This window comes from Lithobates pipiens, unplaced genomic scaffold (genome assembly GCF_037356315.1).
Source record: "Lithobates pipiens isolate NorthernLeopardFrog02 unplaced genomic scaffold, aLitPip1_a1.2 Scaffold_30, whole genome shotgun sequence".
In the NCBI taxonomy this organism is placed as follows: domain Eukaryota; kingdom Metazoa; phylum Chordata; class Amphibia; order Anura; family Ranidae; genus Lithobates; species Lithobates pipiens.
In genome coordinates, this window is record NW_027507791.1 from 123,501,806 (window position 1) to 123,521,733 (window position 19,928).

At 43.9% G+C, this 19,928-nt stretch overlaps 1 protein-coding gene across 1 annotated transcript in view; it reads left to right on the forward strand.

The window, feature by feature from the left end:
- Positions 1–19,928, forward strand: part of SCFD1 (sec1 family domain containing 1) — a 210,123-nt gene that overhangs the window by 67,695 nt on the left and 122,500 nt on the right. Inside the window, exons 11-14 of the mRNA XM_077464793.1 lie at positions 4,532–4,671; positions 6,040–6,130; positions 18,307–18,380; positions 18,717–18,798. Of these exons, the coding sequence (XP_077320919.1) occupies positions 4,532–4,671; positions 6,040–6,130; positions 18,307–18,380; positions 18,717–18,798 (387 nt within the window). The remainder of the gene's footprint in view (positions 1–4,531; positions 4,672–6,039; positions 6,131–18,306; positions 18,381–18,716; positions 18,799–19,928) is intronic.

The following is a 19,928-nucleotide window of genomic DNA, read 5'->3' on the forward strand; positions in this document are numbered from 1 at the left end:
ACTGAGGAACCGCACAGTGTACAAACTCACGGAAGGGGGCCGAGTCTACCAACTGAAAAGGCAGCAGTTGAAGTGCTAGCAATTTAGCCAAGCTAGCATTCAACCGCTGGGCATGTGGATGGCTGGGAGTGAACTTCTTTCGACGGTCCAGCAGCTGGGGCAGTGAAATTTGCCTGCTATAATCGGACGTGGGTGTACTGCTAGCAGAGTGCCCGGAAGCACTTGGCTGTGACACACCTAATTCTACACCTTCATTCCTCTCAGAGCAGGTTTCAGAGAGGACTGAAGGTCTAGTGGGGTTGGAGATCCCAGCTGATGAGGAGCAAGGAGAGGTCCGCTTTGTTCTTTGGTGGGGGTCTTTGAGGTACGCTTGCCAACGAGCTGCATGGCAGGTCAACATATGTCTGGTCAAGCATGTGGTGCCCGTAGCGGCTGATGTTTTGGCCACGCGAGATACACTTGAGACATATCTTGCAAATAGCAGCGGTGCGATCTGATGCACTCGTCTCAAAAAAGGCCCACACCAAAGAGCTTTTAGAATAACGCACAGAGGCAGTCCCCTGGCGGAGCTCTGCGATGTGATTCAGTCGGTGTGCTGCCCCTAAGCTGGCCCCCCGGAGGGCATCCTGCCTCGTTGGACGTGTGCCTCCTCCTCCTCCTCCTCCTCTCTCCTACCAGGCACCCACCTGGAGTCAGTGCCCTCATCATCCCCTCCCTCTTAATCGCTGGAGCAAACCTGGCAGTATGCTGCAGCTTGTGGAACATGACTGCCAGATTGCTTTCCTTCTTGAGCATCCCCTCTCTCTGTGCTCACGCTACTGCCTTCCTCTAGTTGAGTATCATCATCAGAGCCTACAAAACACTGGGCATCCTCCTTGAGCATGTACCCAACACTGTGCTCAAAGAGTTCAGGGGACTCCTCAGGAGGACGTGGTGGGTCTAGGGAAGGAGTCACTGATGATGACATTGAGACAAGGGAAGAGGATGCGTTGGCAGCTGCTTTGCTAGTACCCTGAGCCTGGGTGAGAGAGGATGAGAAGGATGAAGAGGGCTTGGTCATCCACTCTACCAAGTCTTCGGCATGATGCGGCTCAACACGTCCAGCTGCCGAAAATAAGGACAAGCGTGTCCCATGGCCACGTGCTGATGATGATGATGCACCGCGTCCACGACCAGCACTGTTGTCTCTAGACACAGAGCCTGCTTGCCCTCTTTTATCGGCTCGTGCCTGTCTGCCTCTCTTTGTTGGCCTTCCAGACATGGTAATGGCCTGAAGGGAGATGGGAAAACCAGCAATTGGGTAGTGTATATTGTGCTGGAGGCACACAACACCAACTAACTCCTGCAGATGGTTCAATTAGAGAAGAGCTATATAGGTGGATAATGGTGTATATTGCGGTCAGGGCATGCAGACAACACCCACAATCTCCTACAACTGACTGAAAGCTCTATTACAGAAGAGCAATATAGATAGCTATATAGGTGGATATAATGGTGTATAGTGCGGTCAGGGCACGCAGACAACAAGCACAATCTCCTACAACTGACTGAAAGCTCTATTACAGAAGAGCAATATAGTTAGCTATATAGGTGGATATAATGGTGTATAGTGCGGTCAGGGCACGCAGACAACACCCACAAATGCCTGCCGATTGCTAAAAGCTCAATTGCAGAAGAGCAAGAAGGCTGAATCGGCCGATAACGAATGGGGTGTACTGTGTTGAAGGTACACAGAGAACACTCACTAACTCCTACAGACGCCAACACACTACACAAGGCCGCCGCGCTGGCGGCCTTATATAGTGTGGGGCGTGTACTACACAGCTTGAGCTATGATTGGCCAGAGGCATCCTGCCTGTGGCCAATCATGGCTCTCCTCGCTACCGGCGCTGTGATTGGCCAAGCATGTGGGGTCACATTGCATGCTTGGCCAATCATGAGCCAGCAATGCACTGCGATGGCGCATTGCATTGTGGGCCATGAGCGCCACACGAATTTGGCACGAACGGCCCATAACGTTCGGTATTCGCCGAACGTGTCAACAGCCGATGTTCGAGCCGAACACGAATCTCATCCCTAGTCTGGACTGATTATGTATGGGACATTGTATCTGGTATATCACACAAATCAACCAGTTGTATCAAAATCAATGTACTGTAATGTTTGCCTCTGTACGAGTGGTTAGGGAATATAGCTTAGTGTAGCATTACTTGTTGCCATCCCAGTTGTATAAGCCAAGTAAGCCTAGCCTACTGGTAAGTGGCTAACCCTCAGGAATGCCATGTTCACTGGCCAGGAACTACAGGAGTCTGAGAAAGTAAGAAGTAAAGCGTTCCTGTGGTTCCAGGAGGGCAGTTGTCCACAGGGGATGGCTGGGACTGGTGTCTCACAGAAACATAGTCGGTTGGATGTCCATGTGGGTAGTCTAGGTGGCACATGGTCAGCAAACAGGCAAAGGATCGATCCAGGCAGCGGGCAAAAACATTATCAAAAAACAAGCCAAAGTTAGTGCAGGCAGAAGCAACACAGCACTGGTGTGGTAGAGACCAGAAACACTGTTGCTGGCTGCACTGGTCTGGTGACACCAAGACTGGTGTAGTGACAATCAGGGACACTTACTGGCTGCACTGGTCTGGTGTGCTAGCAATCAGGAACACTTATTCTAGCTACACTGGTCTGGCAATGATGTGGCTGGTGTGGTGATGGACTGTGACTGGCTGCACTTTTCAGCCTTATTCGCACATGAACACTGACACATGACACTGCACTTGCTCTGGTGACAGTATGTAAAAATAAATAATTAAAAATGTAATCATTAATCAAAAAATCATGACACTGTGATTGGCCTTGTAGTATGTGTTTACTGTGATAAATCACAGAGATCACAGTAGTAACCAAATACATCTTGAATAAAAGCCATTGTTTACTACTGAACATATGATTGCTGTGATTGCTCACAGCTATCACATGGCACCAGGGCCAATCCTAGTGGGTCGGTAACCCAATCAGTGATCCGCTGTATCAGGTGGACACAGCAGTCACAGGTCAAGCTGCATTGCGTACAAGGTGTGCTACTAAGAAAATATACAGGTATGTCCTCCCAGAACGACACTACTCCCTCCAGGCCATTTATGTAGAGTGGCTGGGTGAGAGGTGGTTACATTTTTTTCCAGTTTATTGTCTATGAACTGACAGCAACTTTGATTTGTTGCAGCCATAGCAACACAAACAAAAACTACTTCAATCTGTCACAACTGTCAACTGTTAATAAAACTGTCACAGTACTTTCAAGAATTAGGCACATGACTTTGTAATGCCATAAAAAATGTTTTGCAGATTCTTTAACCACTTTACGACTGGCGGACGACGATGTACGTCCATTTTTTGAAGAGGGATATCTCGGTAACAGCAGCAGCTGCTGCCACAACCGAGATATCCATCTCTTCAGGCGCCGGTCGTGTGTACGATAATGGTGGTCTCCGCGGTGGGTTCGCAGTGAGATCACGATTATCTGCGACGGGAGAGGTGCCACCCCCCTCCTGCCGCTCTCCCGCGCCCTCCGCCATTTACCGGAGCTGTCTGTAGCTTTTTTTTTTTTTTTTTTTATTGCATTTAAGCCCAAATATGAGATCTGAGGACTTTTTGACCCCAGATCTCATATTTAAGTGGACCTGTCATGCTTTTTTCTATTACAAGGGATCTTTACATTCCTTGTAATAGGAATAAAAGCGATCTATTTTTTATTTTTTTTGAAACAGTGTAAAAATAAATAAAATCAATTAAAATAAATAAGATTTAAAAAAAAAAATAAATAAATCCCGTCCCGACGAGCTTGCGTGCAGAAGCGAACGCATACGTGAGTAGCACCCGCATATGAAAACCACACATGTGAGGTATCGCCGCGATCGGTAGAGCGAGAGCAATAATTCTACCCCTAGACCTCCTTCTGTAACGCAAAACATGCAACCTGTAGAATTTTTAAAATGTCGCTTATGGAGATTTTTGAGGGTAAAAGTTTGACGCCATTTAACGAGCAGGCTTAATTTTGAAGCGTGACATGTTGGGTATCAATTTACTTGGCGTAACATTATCTTTCACAATATAAAAAAAATTGGGCTAATTTTACTGATGTCTTATTTTTTTATTCAAAAATATGATTTTTTCCAAAAAAAAAAGTGCGCTTGTAAGACCGCTGTGCAAATACGGTTTGAAAAAAAGTATTGCAATGACCGCCATTTTATTTTCTAGGGTGTTAGAAAAAAAACAATTTATAATGTTTGGGGGTTCTAAGTAATTTTCTATAAAAAAAAAAAAACAGTTTTAAACATGTAAACACCGAGTCTGAAAAAGAGGCCTGGTCCTTAAGTAGTTAATAAATACTCTGTATATGTATTGTTACTTATAATACTGATAGACTGTCTTTTAAAGATTGGGTTCATCATGTGTGTCTGTTGTGTTTTTTACATGCTGAGTCACTTGTTGACAGATGCATGTGGAACAGCCCTAACCTTCACATTTTCATCTGTTCTAGGACTTTCATCTTAACAGAGTCAATCTAGAAGAGACCCCAGCAGCAGAAAGTAGCCCCTCTGGAGCCCGACCAAAGAAGAAGAACAAAAAGTCTTACGATCTAACTGTATCTGATAAGTTCTGGCAAAAACATAAAGGCAGGTGTGTTGAGAAATACTGAATTTGTATTTTTTGTCCCATCTTTCTCACTTTGTTGGCATTTTATTATTTAATTTTACATTTGAAAGTCTTTGCATGGTGACTTTCTATGAACGCATGGTTCTTATCACTAAAATTCCAATATTTTATAGTAAACTTATTACAATATAGTGTGTGCTTTTAAAACAAGGTATTTACATCACTTATAACACAAATCCCGAAAAACAAGGAATACATTTTTTTTTAACCACTTCCCGACCGGCGCACGCCGATGTACGTCGGCAGAATGGCACGGGCAGGCAAATGGGCGTACCTGTACGTCCCTTTAAATTTGCCGCCCTGCCATCGCGATCGCGCCGCCGCCGGCGTGCTTGCGTGCCGGTCGGGACCCCCGTGGGTCCGGTCGCGGGTCCCGTGGACTCGATCACCGCGGGCATACCCGTGATCGTCTCACGGGGCGGCTGAACTAGGAGATGCCATTGTAAACAGCATCTCCCAATTCTGCCTAGCAGCAAGTGACACTGATCTCTGCAGAGATCAGTGTTCACTAAAAGAAAGCCCAGCCCCCAACAGTTAGTAACACGCTCCTAGGAACACTTAACCCCTACACTGCCACCCACTGGTTAACCCCTTCACTGAGGGTGTCATTTACACAGGAATCACTGCATTTGTATAGCAGTGATTGCTGTATAAATGACAATGGTCTCAAAAATGTTCGATGTGTCCGCCATAATGTCGCAGCCACAATAAAAATCGCTGATCGCTGCCATTACTAGTAAAAAAAAAAAAATTTATAAAAATGCCATAAAACTATCCCATATTTTGTAAACGCTATAACTTTTGCGCAAATCAATAATCGCGTATTTTACCAAAAATATGTAGAAGAATACGTATCGGCCTAAACTGAGTGGAAAAAAAAACGTTTTTTTATATATTTTTGGGGGATATTTATTATAACAAAAAGTAAAAAATTATGCGTTTTTTTCAAAATTGTCGCTCTATTTTTGTTTATAGCGCAAAAAATAAAAAACGCAAGGGTGATCAAATACCACCAAAAGAAAGCTCTATTTGTGGGAAAAAAAGGACATCAATTTTGTTTGGGAGCCATGTCGCACGACCGCGCAATTGTCAGTTAAAGCGACGCAGTGCTGAATCGCAAAAAGTGGTCTGGTCTTAAGCCAGCAAAATGGTCCGGGGCTGAAGTGGTTAAGATATTGATGACCTATTAATACCTTCTGTTTTAAGAAAAATGTGCTTTACATTCCTTTGCTTTAGACTAAATGGAGGATTCCCCTGACCCACCTCACCCTATACTTACTAGCAATCATACATAATACACCGTCTATGAGCCATCTCTGTTAATCTCCATAGCCCTTTTCCTGAAGTTGCTGAATCGGTGCAGCAAGAGTTGGAATCTTACCGCAATCAAGAAGATGAAGTTAAAAGACTGAAAACTATTATGGTAAGGAGTCACTGTCATCTCAATGTATTATGCAGTGGGTTTCATTTTTATGTTTTTATTTTTGGTGACAAATTGTTTCTTTTTCAGATCCTTTCAAAATATATGTTGCATAAGAGTTAAAATGCCAGGCATCATAAATAGAAAGCAAGTGACTAAAGCATAATATTGAAAAGCAAATGACTTCTAAGGTCATTTCACACCTGAATCGCACAGGAACATGGATTGCGTTCCTGTGTGATTCCTATGCGACTTTGAATGAGCTGAAAGCGTGCACTACTTTTCATAAAAGCACTGCACCGGATCTCAGTTTATTACAGTACCATGTTATCCGGGGCAGAAAAAAGCACTGCATTTGTGATGGGGTGGTGTTAGGATTATATTGACATGACAACCGCAGCAGACTGCGGTATATGTGTAAGGGACGCAGGTTTCCTGCACCATGTTCCGGTGTGACTGAGTCCTAAATGTAAACCTATCGCAAACCTGGCCTATTTAATCTGAGAATAATGTGAAAAAATATACAGGTTAGCTTTAATGAAAACTTAGGTCAAAGAGTAGTTCTACAGATGTGGGCAGCTGCAGTTTTTTCATTCATTTTAGCCTGGCCCCCTCACCTATTCTGATCATCCCTGTCGGTAAGTGAGACACAAAAGCCCATTAAATGATTTATAAGGAGGCACAAGAAGACATGGCTAAGCTCAGTCATGCTTGGGGGTATTCTCTCATTGTGTAGCCACGATCCAGTTTCCTATGTCCTCTGTTCTACCACAGCTGGCAACACACACAAACAACAACATTTTCACTCTGCTTATCCATGATTATACCTTTTCTCTCATTTCCTGCAGCTTTACTGTACATTTAGTGCGCTAGTTTTCTGTACTATGAACTGGTATAGGTGTCCTTTGGACCCTTTATGAGTGTGCTACAATACTGAAAGGGCTATAAGGCTACATTCACACAACAATTTAGCCACAGTTTTCTGCATTTAGAAATTGCTAAACATTGCCTTTTGGGCACAGCAACAGTTTGTGCTATGACGGCATACAAACTGGCTGATTAGCTGCTGCCAGTTTGTGTGGGGCAAAACTGCAGAAATGAAGAGCCTGGACACAAACTGACAGCGTCCAGGGTTGGTTTGTTGAAGGCCCCATTGCTATGTAGCTACTTTGATGAACAGTTATATGCAAACAACAGGGAAGCTTGACAGTGATTTTGTACAAATCTTACAGGCGTGGCTGGCAGCTGCAGCTGTTTGCACAAAGTGGGGTTTATTTACTAAAGCTGGAAAGTGTGAAATCAGGCTCACTTCTGCATAGAATGCAATCGTCTTCTAACTTCAGCTTGTTCAATTAAGCTTTGATAAAAAAAAACCTGGAAGCTGATTGGCTTTTATGCATAAGTGACCCTGATTTTGCACTCTCCAGCTTTAGTAAATAAACCCCAGTGTGTGCAAGCAGTATTTACGATCGTTGGCAAGAATCTACTGACTTTCCATGTAAATGTAAGGACATTCCTCGCTGTTCACTCTCTCTGACCTTCTTTGAGACAGATAATAAATTAATATCAGTATACTATTTAATCTTGTGCATGTATGCTTTCCCTCATTTGGTAGCAGACTAATTGGAAATGTTATAACTAAAATACATTAATCAGTCATAACATTATGACCTCTGAAAGGTAAAACGAATAACATTGACTATCTTGTTACAATGGCATCTTGAAGTGAGTGAAATGTATGCAATGGCAAGTGAACCTGTTGTTCCTGAAGTTGATATGTTGAAGGCAGAAAAAATGGGCAAGCATGATGATTTGAGCGACATTGACAAGGGCCCAATTGTATTGGCTAGACTACTGGGTCAGAGCAACTCCAAAACTGCAGCTCTCTGAAATGTTTCCAGTCTGCAGTCTACCCCGGCGACAGGGTAATGGATGGACATAGCTCATTAATACATGTGGGGAGCGAAGGCTGGCCTGTGTAGTTCAATCAATAGAAGAGCTAGTGAGGGCAAATTGCTGAAAAAGTAAATGCTGGTTCTGATATAGAGGTGTCTGAACACACAGTGGATCGCATTTTGTTGAGTATAGGGCTATGTCAGGCTGACCCGTGTCCACAGCCACAAGTGCCTACAATGAGAATCAGGACTGGACCGCCAAGCAAGGGAAGAAGATGGCTTGTTCTGATGTATCACATTTTTTCTTTTACATCATGTGGATGGCCGGGTGAGTTTGCATCACTTCCCTTTGGAATAATTGGATACAGTATGGGAAACAGGCAAGCTGGTGGAGGCAATGTGATACTTTGTCTAGTGGAGTCCATGCCTTGATGGGTCAGGGCTGTTTTGGCCTTGAAAGGGGGACTGAATCCTCAGTCAGTGGACAATATTTTAATAAAAGTTTCACAGAGCTAATGTGCCTTCTGTACATTTAATTGTAAAACCTACTATAATATTTACTTGTTCAACTAAACTGAGCTCAGCTGAAAACTAAGATAATGGCCAACTGTTATAGGTATAGGTAAAGAGCCTCTGATGGAGGCTCTTTATCACATATTCAGCTGTGTTCAATCACAGCTGATCACAGTATAAATAAGCTAAGCCTTGTTTCGACCTTTCCTCTACTCACGCTGACAGACGTGAGTAGAGGAGAGCCGATCGACTGCTCTCCTTACTATCAGTGCAGCACCCCCTCCCCCAGGATGGCCACCAGGGATGCCCACCCATGACCACTAGGTGAGCCTACCCAGGATGGCAATCATTGCCAAATAAAGATGGCACTCTGTGCCCATGAGTGATGCCTGCCAGCACCTCTGATCAGTGCTGCCTATCAGTTCTTTCTATCAGTAGTGCCCATCAGTGCCACCTATCAGTGTCTATCAGTGCTGCATATAAGTGCCTATCGGTGTTGCAAATTAGTGCCAATCAGTGTCTATCAGTGAAGGAGAAAACTTGCTTGTTTACAAAGTTTGTAACAGTAACGAAGAAAAAACATTTTGTTTTTTCAGAACTTTCTTTCTTTTATTATTTGTAGCGCAAAAAATAAAAACCCCATAGGTGATCAAAGACCACTAAAAGAAAGCTCTGTTTGTGGGGAAAAAAAATTTGGGTACAGCATCGCATGACTGTACAATTGTCATTCAAAATGGGAGAGTGCTGAAAGCTGAAGATTGGTCTGGGCAAGAATGTGTATAAGTGCCCTGTATTAAAGTGGTTAAGTTTTGAAGAAAAAAAAACTGAAAGCGTATTGGTTTCTATGCAGGGCTGCACCAGGTTTTGCACTCTAGCTTTAATAAATCAACCCCACAATATCTTATGCAATAAAATGCACTTACCTGCCTGTTTGCAATGCCCTGTGGAATGTACACTGAGCTTTGCAAGCGCATAGTTACATAGTTAGTCAGGTTGAAAAAAGACACAAGTCCATCCAGTTCAACCACAAAAAAAAAAAATATAATGATAATATCATACAATCCCATATACCCAATTCTATACCCACAGTTGATCCAGGGGAAGGCAAAAAACCCCAGCAGAGCATGATCCAATTCCCTAAAGCAGGGGAAAAAATTCCTTCCTGATCCCCCGAGAGGCAATCGGATTTTCCCCGGATCAACTTTACTTATAAATGTCAGTACCCAGTTATATTATGTACACTTAGGAAATAATCCAGGCCCTTCTTAAAGGAATCCACTGAGCTGGCCAGAACCACCTCTGCAGGTTTGTGAAGAAACCTTTCCGTATTTGGAGAGGAAATCTCTTTTCCTCTAGACGTAAAGAGTGCCTCTTTGTTGTCTGTAAAGTGAATAACTCAACACCAAGTTCCCTATATGGACCCCTTATATATTTGTACATGTTGATCATATCCCCCTTAATCTCCTCTTATCAAAGAGTAAATAAATTCAGTTCCTCTAATCTTTCCTCATAGCTAAGCTCCTCCATGCCTCTTATCAGTTTGGTTGCCCTTCTCTGCACTTTCTCCAGTTCCCCAATATCCTTTTTGAGAATTGGTGCCCAAAACTGAACGGCATATTCCAGATGAGGTCTTACTAATGATTTGAACAGGGGCAAAATGATCTCTCTCTGGAGTCCATACCTCTCCTAATACTAGAAAGGACTCTGCTCGCTTTGGAAACCACAGGTTGGCATTGCATGCTATTATTGAGCTTATGATCTACCAAAACCCCCAGATCCTTCTCCACTATGGATCCCCCAGTTGTATTCCCCCTAGCATGTATGATGCGTGCATATTCTTAGCCCCCAAGTGCATAACTTTACATTTCTCAACATTAACCACTTGCTTACTGGGCACTTAAACCCACCTCCTGCCCAGACCAATTTTCTGCTTTCAGCGCTGATGCACTTTAAATGACAATTGCGCGGCCATACAACACTGTACCCAAATTACATTTTTATAATTTTTTTCCCACAAATAGAGCTTTCTTTTGGTGGTATTTAATTACAGCTGGGAGTTTTATTTTTTGCTAAACGAACAAAAAAAGATGCAAAAAAAAAAATAAAAAAAAATCATGTTTAATAGTTTGTTATAAAATTTTGCAAACAGGTCATTTTTCTCCTTCATTGAAATGCGCTGATGAGGCGGCACTGGTGGGCACTGATAGGCTGCACTGGTTGGCACTGATAGGCACAGTTAAGGCGACACTAATTGGCACAGATAAGGTGGCACCGATAGGCACAGATAAGGCGGCACTGATGGGCACAGATAAGATGGCACTGATGGGTGGCACGGATGGGTGGCACTAAGGGGCACTGATAAGTACCACTGATAGATGGGCACTGATAGGTGCCACTGATAGGTGTCACTGCTGGGCACTGATGGGCACTGGTAGATGACACTGATGGGCACGGATATGTGGCACTGAGGTGCAGCACTGTTGTTGAGGCAGATTGTGGGCACTGATGTATGGCACTGTGGGCACTGATGTATGGCACTGTGGGCACTGATGTATGGCACTGTGGGCACTGATGGGTGGCACTGCTGGGTGGCACTTTTTTAATATCTGGGTGGCACAAGCAGGGGGCAGGTGGGCACTGATAAGCTGGCCGTGATCGGCTTTTTTTTTCTCTCCTCACGCTATCAGCGCGAGGAGGAAAAATAGCCGATTACCAGCTCTGTTTTGTCACATGATCAGCTGTCATTGGCTGACAGCTGATCACGTGGTAAGGGGTCGGGATCGACCCCTTGCTCGGATCCATGATCAGGCGAGTCTCATAGACTCGCCGATCACAGAGCGCGCCCCACGCGCCCCTCAGGGGGCACGCAGACCGCTCGTGCACGGGACGATGTCAATAGACGTAGTCCCGGCAAAGCAGGTCCGCGCTGTAGCCGTCATCCGGCTATAGCGCGGATCTCTAGTGGTTAAACCTCATCTGCCACATAGTGGCCCAATTAGACAGAGCATTGAGGTCGGCTTGTAAATTGGAGACATCCTGTAAGGACGTTATTCCACTGCATAGCTTGGTGTCATCTGCAAAGACGGAAATGTTACTTTTGATCCCAGACCCCAGTGAGGGACCTTTTGGGCAATCAGACTGTTGGAACAAAGATAAGTATTTTTTACTTTAGTTCTGCTTTAGTTAACAAATAACTGCATTGTCCCTTCCCCAACCTGTGACTAGACATTATAAGGAGAAATGGCAAACTGATGTGATCATCTCTGTCACTCTGATTTTCCTTCTATCAGCATGTTCACACTTGAGCTCTAAAGTACAACTGATTGACTCTTTATCCTGATCTGTTGTACAGAGGATTACAAGAGGCTGACACCTGATGGAATGTAGGTAGTTACCCTGCTTGCATTAAAAAAGCATATTAACCTGTTCAGTTCCACGCTATAGCCAAATAACGGCTACAGCATGGATCTGCTTTGCCGTGAGGCAGTCTATTGACGTCCTCCCCTTTCAAAGCTGGCCACGCCCCCCCCGAACGCGCTGTGATCACCCGAGTCAATGAGAATCGGGTGACCACAGATCCGATCCCAGCCCCTTACTACGTGATCAACTGTTAGCCATTGACAGCTGATCATGTGATTTAAACAGATGCTCGGTAATTATTATTTTTTTCTTCTCACGCTTACAGCGTGACAAAAAAAAGCCGATCGCTGGCTCTGTTTGAAGGGACATTGGTTCCGAAAAGAGGAAGAGGCGAAGCTGCCTCATATGTGCCCACAAGTACCGCCTGCCAGTGCCACAAATCAGTACTCACAGTGCCCACAATAGTAAGTGCCAGCAATCAGTGCCGACAAGTGGCACCTATCAATGCCCACCAGTGGTGCCAATCAGTGCTACCTATCAGTGTTGCCTACCAGTGCCGATCAGTCCCCATCACTGCCACCCATTAGTGCCTTTCAGTGGCACCTATCATTGCCCTTCAGTGTCGCCCCTTAGGTGGTGCCCACCAATGCCAACTAATCAGTGCCCACCAGTTAGTGCCCTTCAGTGCTGCCTTATCGGTGCAGCCTGTCGGTGCCCATCAGTGTAGCCTCATCAGCGTACATCAATGAAGGAGAAAAATTACCGTTTTGCAAAATTTATTAACAAAATATAAAACGTTTTTGTATTATTATTTTTTTTTTTAATCTGTCTTTTTTTAATTTTTGTAACAAAAATAAAAAACCCAGAGTTAATCAAATACCAATTGATCAATTGTTCAAAGACTTACAGCGTTAAAAGCTGAAAATTGGTCTGGGCAGGAAGGGGGTTTAGGTGCCCAGAAAGCAAGTGGTTAAGGAGTTAACGTGGAGAGCCACCCTTTAAAAAAATACATAAACAATCCTTTAAATACATTAACCACTTGCCGCCCGCCCTATTACAAATTGACGGCGGCAAAGTGGTTTCATAATCCTAACCGGACGTCATATGACGTGATTAGGATTATGAGCCGCTGCACGCCCCCGGGGGCGCGCATCGCGGCGATCGTTGTTGCGGGGTGTCAGTCTGACACCCGGCAACTACGATCTCGGTAAAGAGTCTCCGACGGAGACTCTTTACCATGTGATCAGCCGTGTCCAATCACGGCTGATCACAGTGTAAATGGGAAGAGCCGGTGATCGGCTTTCCCTCACTCGCGTCTGTCAGACGCGAGTAGAGGAGAGCCGATCGGCTGCTCCTCTGACAGGGGGGGTCTGTGCTGATCGATTATCAGCACAGCCCCCCCGAGGATGCCCACACTGGACCACCAGGGACACCACTAGACCACCAGGGAAAAGGTAATAAAAATCCATAATCCTCCCTAGACCACCAGGGTGCCAGTCAGCACAATGGGTGCCAATCAGTGCCCATAATGGATGCCAATCAGTGGCCACAATGGGCATCACTGATTGGCATGCATTATTGTTTGGCACTGATTGGCATCCATTACTATAACACCGATGCCGCCTATGAGTGCCCACCTGTGCCGCCTGAGTGCCCACCTGTGCCGCCTGAGTGCCCACCTGTGCCGCCTATGAGTGCCCACCTGTGCCGCCTATGAGTGCCCACCTGTGCCGCCTATGAGTGCCCACCTGTGCCGCCTATGAGTGCCCACCTGTGCCGCCTATGAGTGCCCACCTGTGCCGCCTATCTATGCCCACCTGTGCCGCCTATCTATGCCCACCTGTGCCGCCTATCTATGCCCACCTGTGCCGCCTATCTATGCCCACCTGTGCCGCCTATCCATGCCCATCCGTGCCAGCTATCAGTGCCAATTTGTGCCACCTATCAGTGTCCGTCCGTGTCACCCATCCGTGTCGCCCATCCGTGTCGCCCATCCGTGTCGCCCATCCGTGCCGCCCATCCGTGCCGCCCATCCGTGCCGCCCATCAGTGCCACTTCATTGGTGCCACATTGGTGCCCATCAGTGCCACCTTATCAGTGCCCATCAGTGTAGCCCCATCAGTGCCCATCAGTGAAGGAGAAAACGTACTTATTTACAAAGTTTTGAAACTGAAACAAAAAAAAACATTTTTTTTTTCAAATTTTTCGGTATTTTTTTATTTGTAGCGCAAAAAATAAAAACCGTAGAGGTGATCAAATACCACCAAAAGAAAGCTCTATTTGTGGGAAAAAAATGATAAAAATTTCATTTGGGTACAGTGTAGCATGACCGCGCAATTGTCATTCAAAGTGCGACAGCGCTGAAAGCTCAAAATTGGTCTGGGCAGGAAGGTGTTTAAGTGCCCTGTATTGAAGTGGTTAAAAAACATTTGACATTTTTTTTTTCAACTTACCAAAAATGCCTGTTGCTAGGCAGATTGTCCTAATCTGCCTCTTCCTATTCCGCAGTGATCTTCAGTCTTTTCCTCCTCACGTTGTCTTCTGGGGAATGGGGCGTGCTGTGTTCTGGGAACTGTGTGTGTCCCAGAACACATCGCTCCCCATTCACAAAGCGATGTGTGACTCGCGCATGAGCAGTAGGAAACGGGCAGTGAAGCCACAAGGCTCCAATGCATGTTTCCCTTAGTTCCCTTAGTGGCAGCGCCGGGACCCAAGAGCCGAGGGACGGGTTGGCCTCGGGCGCCCGACATCGCAGGCACCCTGGATAGGTAAGTGTGCTTATTAACCACTTCAGCCCCAGACCAATTTTCAGCCTAAGGACCAGAGGTCTTTTTACAATTTCGCACTGCACTGCTTTAACTGGTAATTGCGCAGTCATGCAATGTTGTACCCAAACGAAATTTGCCTCCTTTTCTTCCCACAAATAGAGCTTTCTTTTGATGGTATTTGATTGCCTCTGCGATTTTTTTTCTTTTTTGCGATATAAATGGAAAAAGACCGAAAATTTTGAGAAAAAAATATATTTTCTACTTTTTTGTTATAAGAAAAATCGAATAAACTCAATTTTAGTCATACATTTAGGGCAAAATTTATTCAGCCTAATGTCTTTAGTAAAAAAAAAATGTCAATAAGCGTATATTTATTGGTTTGCGCAAAAGTTATAGCGTCTACAAGTTAGAGTACATTTTCTGGAATTTGCACAGCTTTTAATTTACGACTGCCTATCTCATTTCTTGAGGTGCTAAAATGGCAGGGCAGTACAAACCCCCCCAAATGACCCCATTTTGGAAAGTAGACACCCCAAGGAAATTGCTGAGCGGCATGTTGAGCCCATTGAATATATTTTATTTATTTTTTTGTCCCAAGCCATTGAATAATGACACACACAAAAAAAAAAAAGTTTACAAAAAGTTGTCACTAAATGATATATTGCTCACACATGCCATAGTTATATGTGGAATTGCACCCCAAAATATATTCTGCTGCTTCTCCTGAGTATGGGGATACCACATATGTGGGACTTTTTTGGAGTCTAGCCGCGTATGGCACCCCGAAAACCAATCACTGCCTTCAGGATTTCTAAGGGTGCAAATTTTTGATTTCACTCCTCACTACCTATCACAGTTTTCGAAGGCCATAAAATGCCAAAATAACACAAAACCCCCCCAAATGACCCCATTTTGGAAAGTAGACACCCCAAGCTATTTACTGAGAGGCATGTTGAGTCCATGAAATATTTTATATTTTGCCACAAGTTGCAGGAATATTAAAAAATTATTTTTTTTTGCACAAAGTTGTCACTAAATGATATATTGCTCACACATGCTATGGGCATAAGTCAAATTACACCCCAAAATTAATTCTGCTGCTTCTCCCGAGTACGGGGATACTACATGTGGGGGACTTTTTGGGAGCCTAGCCACGTACGGGACCCCGAAAACCAAGCACTGCCTTCCGGATTTAAATATAAAACGCTACCAAAAAAAACTGTTAGCAATCGCAGGGATCAGGCCTGACTCTGCGATCGGTGCAGTTATGTGTTTAGTGTTTTGTAAGTGACAGTGATCGATCGATACTGCACTTTAGTGGGCTGGGCGGAGGGGCAAAACGCAGGTGCTAGCAGGTATCTGGGCTGATCCTGCTAACAATTCGTTTCTTTGGAACCCTAAACTGCTGGGGAGGCTAGTATAGATCTGATCAGATATTGATCTGTTCAGATTCTATACCACTACGGGAGGTTTATGCTTTGCGCGTGGGTGTTAGCGGTACTGGCACTAACCTAGCGTTGCCTGGGGCGACGCAGACCCTGACCCTAAAACCTAATTGATATCACCCGCCGGGTGATCAGGGGGTTAAACCTTTATTGGGTAATAAATGGTGGGTGCCCTGATGCTATAAAAAGCAAACTAACCAGAGTCACCCGTAAAAACACTTATACGGTGATTACTGGTGAAAGGGTTAACTAGGGGCAATCAGGGGGTTCAAATTTTTATTAGGTAGTATATGGGGGTCCCTGGCGCTATATAAAAACCTGACGGGGAACCTAAATAACTAACTGGCTAACCAGCGTCACCAGTGACACTTATACTGTGATCGCTGGTGAAAGGGTTAACTAGGGGCAATCAGGGGGTTAAAACCGTTATTGGGTAGTAAATGGGGGTACCTAGCGCTATAAAAACCTGGCGGTGAACCTAAAAAAATAACTAGCTACTTAGCGGCACCAGTAACACTAATCAGAAAAACGATCGCTTAGTGACACTGGCAAAAGGGGGTGAAAGGGTAAACTAGGGGCAATCAGGGGGTTAAAACCATTATTGGGTAGTATATCGGGGTACCTAGCGCTATAAAAACCTGGCGGTGAACCTAAAAAAAATAACTAGCTACCTAGCGACACTAATGCAGCGATCAGAAAAATGATCGCTTAGTGACACTGGCAAAAGGGGGTGAAAGGGTTAACTCTAGGGGCAATCAGGGGGTTAAACCTTTATTGGGGGGTGGTAGGGGGCTACCCTGGACCTAACACTAACTGCCCTGACAGTTTTTACTTTTACAACTGACACTAAATGCAGTGATCAGTAAATAAATGATCACTGCAATCAGTGACACTGTGACTGGGGCGGGGGTTTGTGTACCTATGTGTGCCTATGTGTTAGTGTAGTGTTGGTGCACAATTACTTTCACTTCTCCTCGTAGTCCGGTCAATAAGACCGCCCAGAGGAGAATGACATCACTTCCTCCCTGCCTGTGTTTTTACTATACACAGAGGGAGGAAGCTTCTCATTCGCCAGGAGCGATCGAGAGGGGATGGCCAGAAACCAACTGCCATCCCCTCATCCCGGATCGCTCCTGCAGCGAAATGGACCGCCGCATCCAGCGGGAGGGGGTCCGATCGGACCCCCCACCCGCTGGAAGGCAAGCACGTACATTTACGTGCTTGTGCCTGTACATGCCATTGTGATGACGTACAATGGCATGCGGCGGTCCATAAGGCGTTAAAAGTCAGCAGCTACACTGTTTGTAGCTGCTGACTTTTAAACAATGTTTTCTTCAGCTGGCCCTCCTCTTTAAAAAGCTGCGTTAATTTGTGTCTTTTATTTGTATCTGGGGTTTGCTTTTTGAGCTGCCCATAGATGGGTAGAATTTTGAAAGAAAATTCTTAGGAAACAAAGGTTTTAAGAAAATGTTCTCATTGTTCTAATCATTTAGTGAGTTAGAGACATTCGTTTTTCGACTGCAATGATGAGAAAATTCAAAAGAGCATGATGGAAATCATTTGTCAAGTTAATGGATTACTAACCGTTTATTTGGTTTTCAATTGATAAGGTCCATTTATTCCAAAATAAAATCAAATGTTAAAATCAAATGAAATCTTTCAAACAACAAATGAATGTTCCTCAGAATTTCCTAAGAATTTTCGATCGAAATTATATCCAGCTTAAGTTTCTGTATAATGATAGCCATCCTGTTTTTTTTTAATGCATAAGTTCACTTTACTTTTTGCATTAACGTGGTTGTAAAAGTTATTTCTTTAATTTAAAAATAACAAAAATGTACACTTATCTGCTCTTTGCAAAAGTTTTGCACAGAGTGACCCAGAACCTCCTCTTCTTGGGTCCTCCGTTGGCGCTGTTTTCTCCTCTTCTGTGTCTCCCCCACTAGCAAGCTGCTTGCTAGTGGGGGAGACTTGTGGGTTTTCTCCCGAGCCAGGCTGTTTCTGTCCATAGATTCACACAATGCAGCTCGGCCCTGCTACCTTCTCACATGTATTGACTGACAGCAGCCAATGGCACTGGTATTGGTTTGGTTTGAGAATGCATGAAGGTATAACAAAACTGTAGCCTTTACAACCACTTTAAAGTGCATAAATGTTTTTTCTTTGAAAAAAAAAATATTTATCTTGTGTTTTTTCAGGGACTGGAAGGGGAAGATGAAGGTGCAATCAGCATGCTGTCTGACAATACAGCTAAGCTTACATCTGCTGTCAGGTAAACACAGCTTCTTGTAAATTGTTGGTGTTGAAATACATTTCATCCTAATGCCATTCGTTTGCCTTTCTGTAGATTGGACTATAGTGTAAGTTAGGGAAATATTGGATGCCTTTCAATCAGAAGTTGCATGTAGATATCTGTATGAATATGTGTTTTTGATAAAGGTAAAATGTCTGTTAAAATAAATAAGCAAACTCTGAGTGTGAGTGAAATACAGTACATTTGACTTGCTTCTGCTTCTTCCCAGGTACACGTATGACAAACAGCCTAACTACAGATAGCATGCAAAGCATACAAGGCATTAACCTTCTTATTCTTGTTCTGTCTTCTTAGCTCGCTCCCTGAACTCCTTGAGAAGAAGAGACTTATCGACCTACACACTAATGTAGCCACTGCCGTGCTGGAACATATCAAGGTCAGTTGTCAACTTAAAATGCACACACATACATAATGTAGACAGAGCCAAATTATTTTATTTTACTTTCCTAGTGTGTAAGAAAGTATGTTTGTCTGGAATGAATAGAAGATTGATATTTCTATTCGAGCTGGCCGCACACATGCTAATCTTACCATTCACCCTGAGATAAATTGGGTGAGATCCCAAACACAGTGCCCTTCTGCCAGTACTGGACTATGTACAGAATGCAATATGGTGATTGTCATAACACCTTCCTAGGCATGTGACATGTAACCTAACCTTTCCACATGTATTACATAGTGGTCCACTGGGAATATTATGCAACCTTAAGGGCTATTCCTAGGAAACTGAGCAACTTTTTTTTTTACATTAAAGTTTATTGAAGAAAGACATTTTCATATGAACATGGATTGCAAATCCGCCTAAACATTGACATATTATGGTAGAATCAGTATAGCATATACAACTGGTGTGAACATATCAATGGTCAGGGCCAAAAAGACCACTAAAACCTAGTAATAATATCTTAAGGCATTTATCTGCATAGAGTTACAATCACTGCCTATGAATATCTACATTCTATGTATAGAGAGAGAGAATAATTTTAAGAACAAGAACACAGGAAGTACATGTAGGGGGAAGAAATGAGAGATGAGTAAAGAGGAGGAAGATAAGGTGGAGAGAAGAGGAGTGACCAGTTTGTGTTGTACATATTATTGTGTATACTGTAAACCAAGGTATACAGTCAATCAATCAAAAGTTGTTGTAACATTTTTATGGATTTAAACATAGGAAGGAATTGGGTGGGTTGATCACTAGTAAATGTAGCAATTCAGATTAAATACAAGGAATCTAGAAGAAAGTGAAACCTTTAGGTCAATTTCTCATATTCCTGAGAATATTCATAAATGAACCAGGGAGACCAAGTTTTATGATATTGCTCAATTTTTACGTTTGAGGCTATGGTCTCCTCCATTTCACAGATGTTGGAAATACTTTGAAGCCAATCCTGAATGGATGGTATGCAAGTAGATTTCCAGAATAATGGGATGAGGGATTTAGCCGCGTTTAGTAGGTGCTTGGATAAGGAATTTTTATATTTCTGGAATGAGAAATGATACATCTGA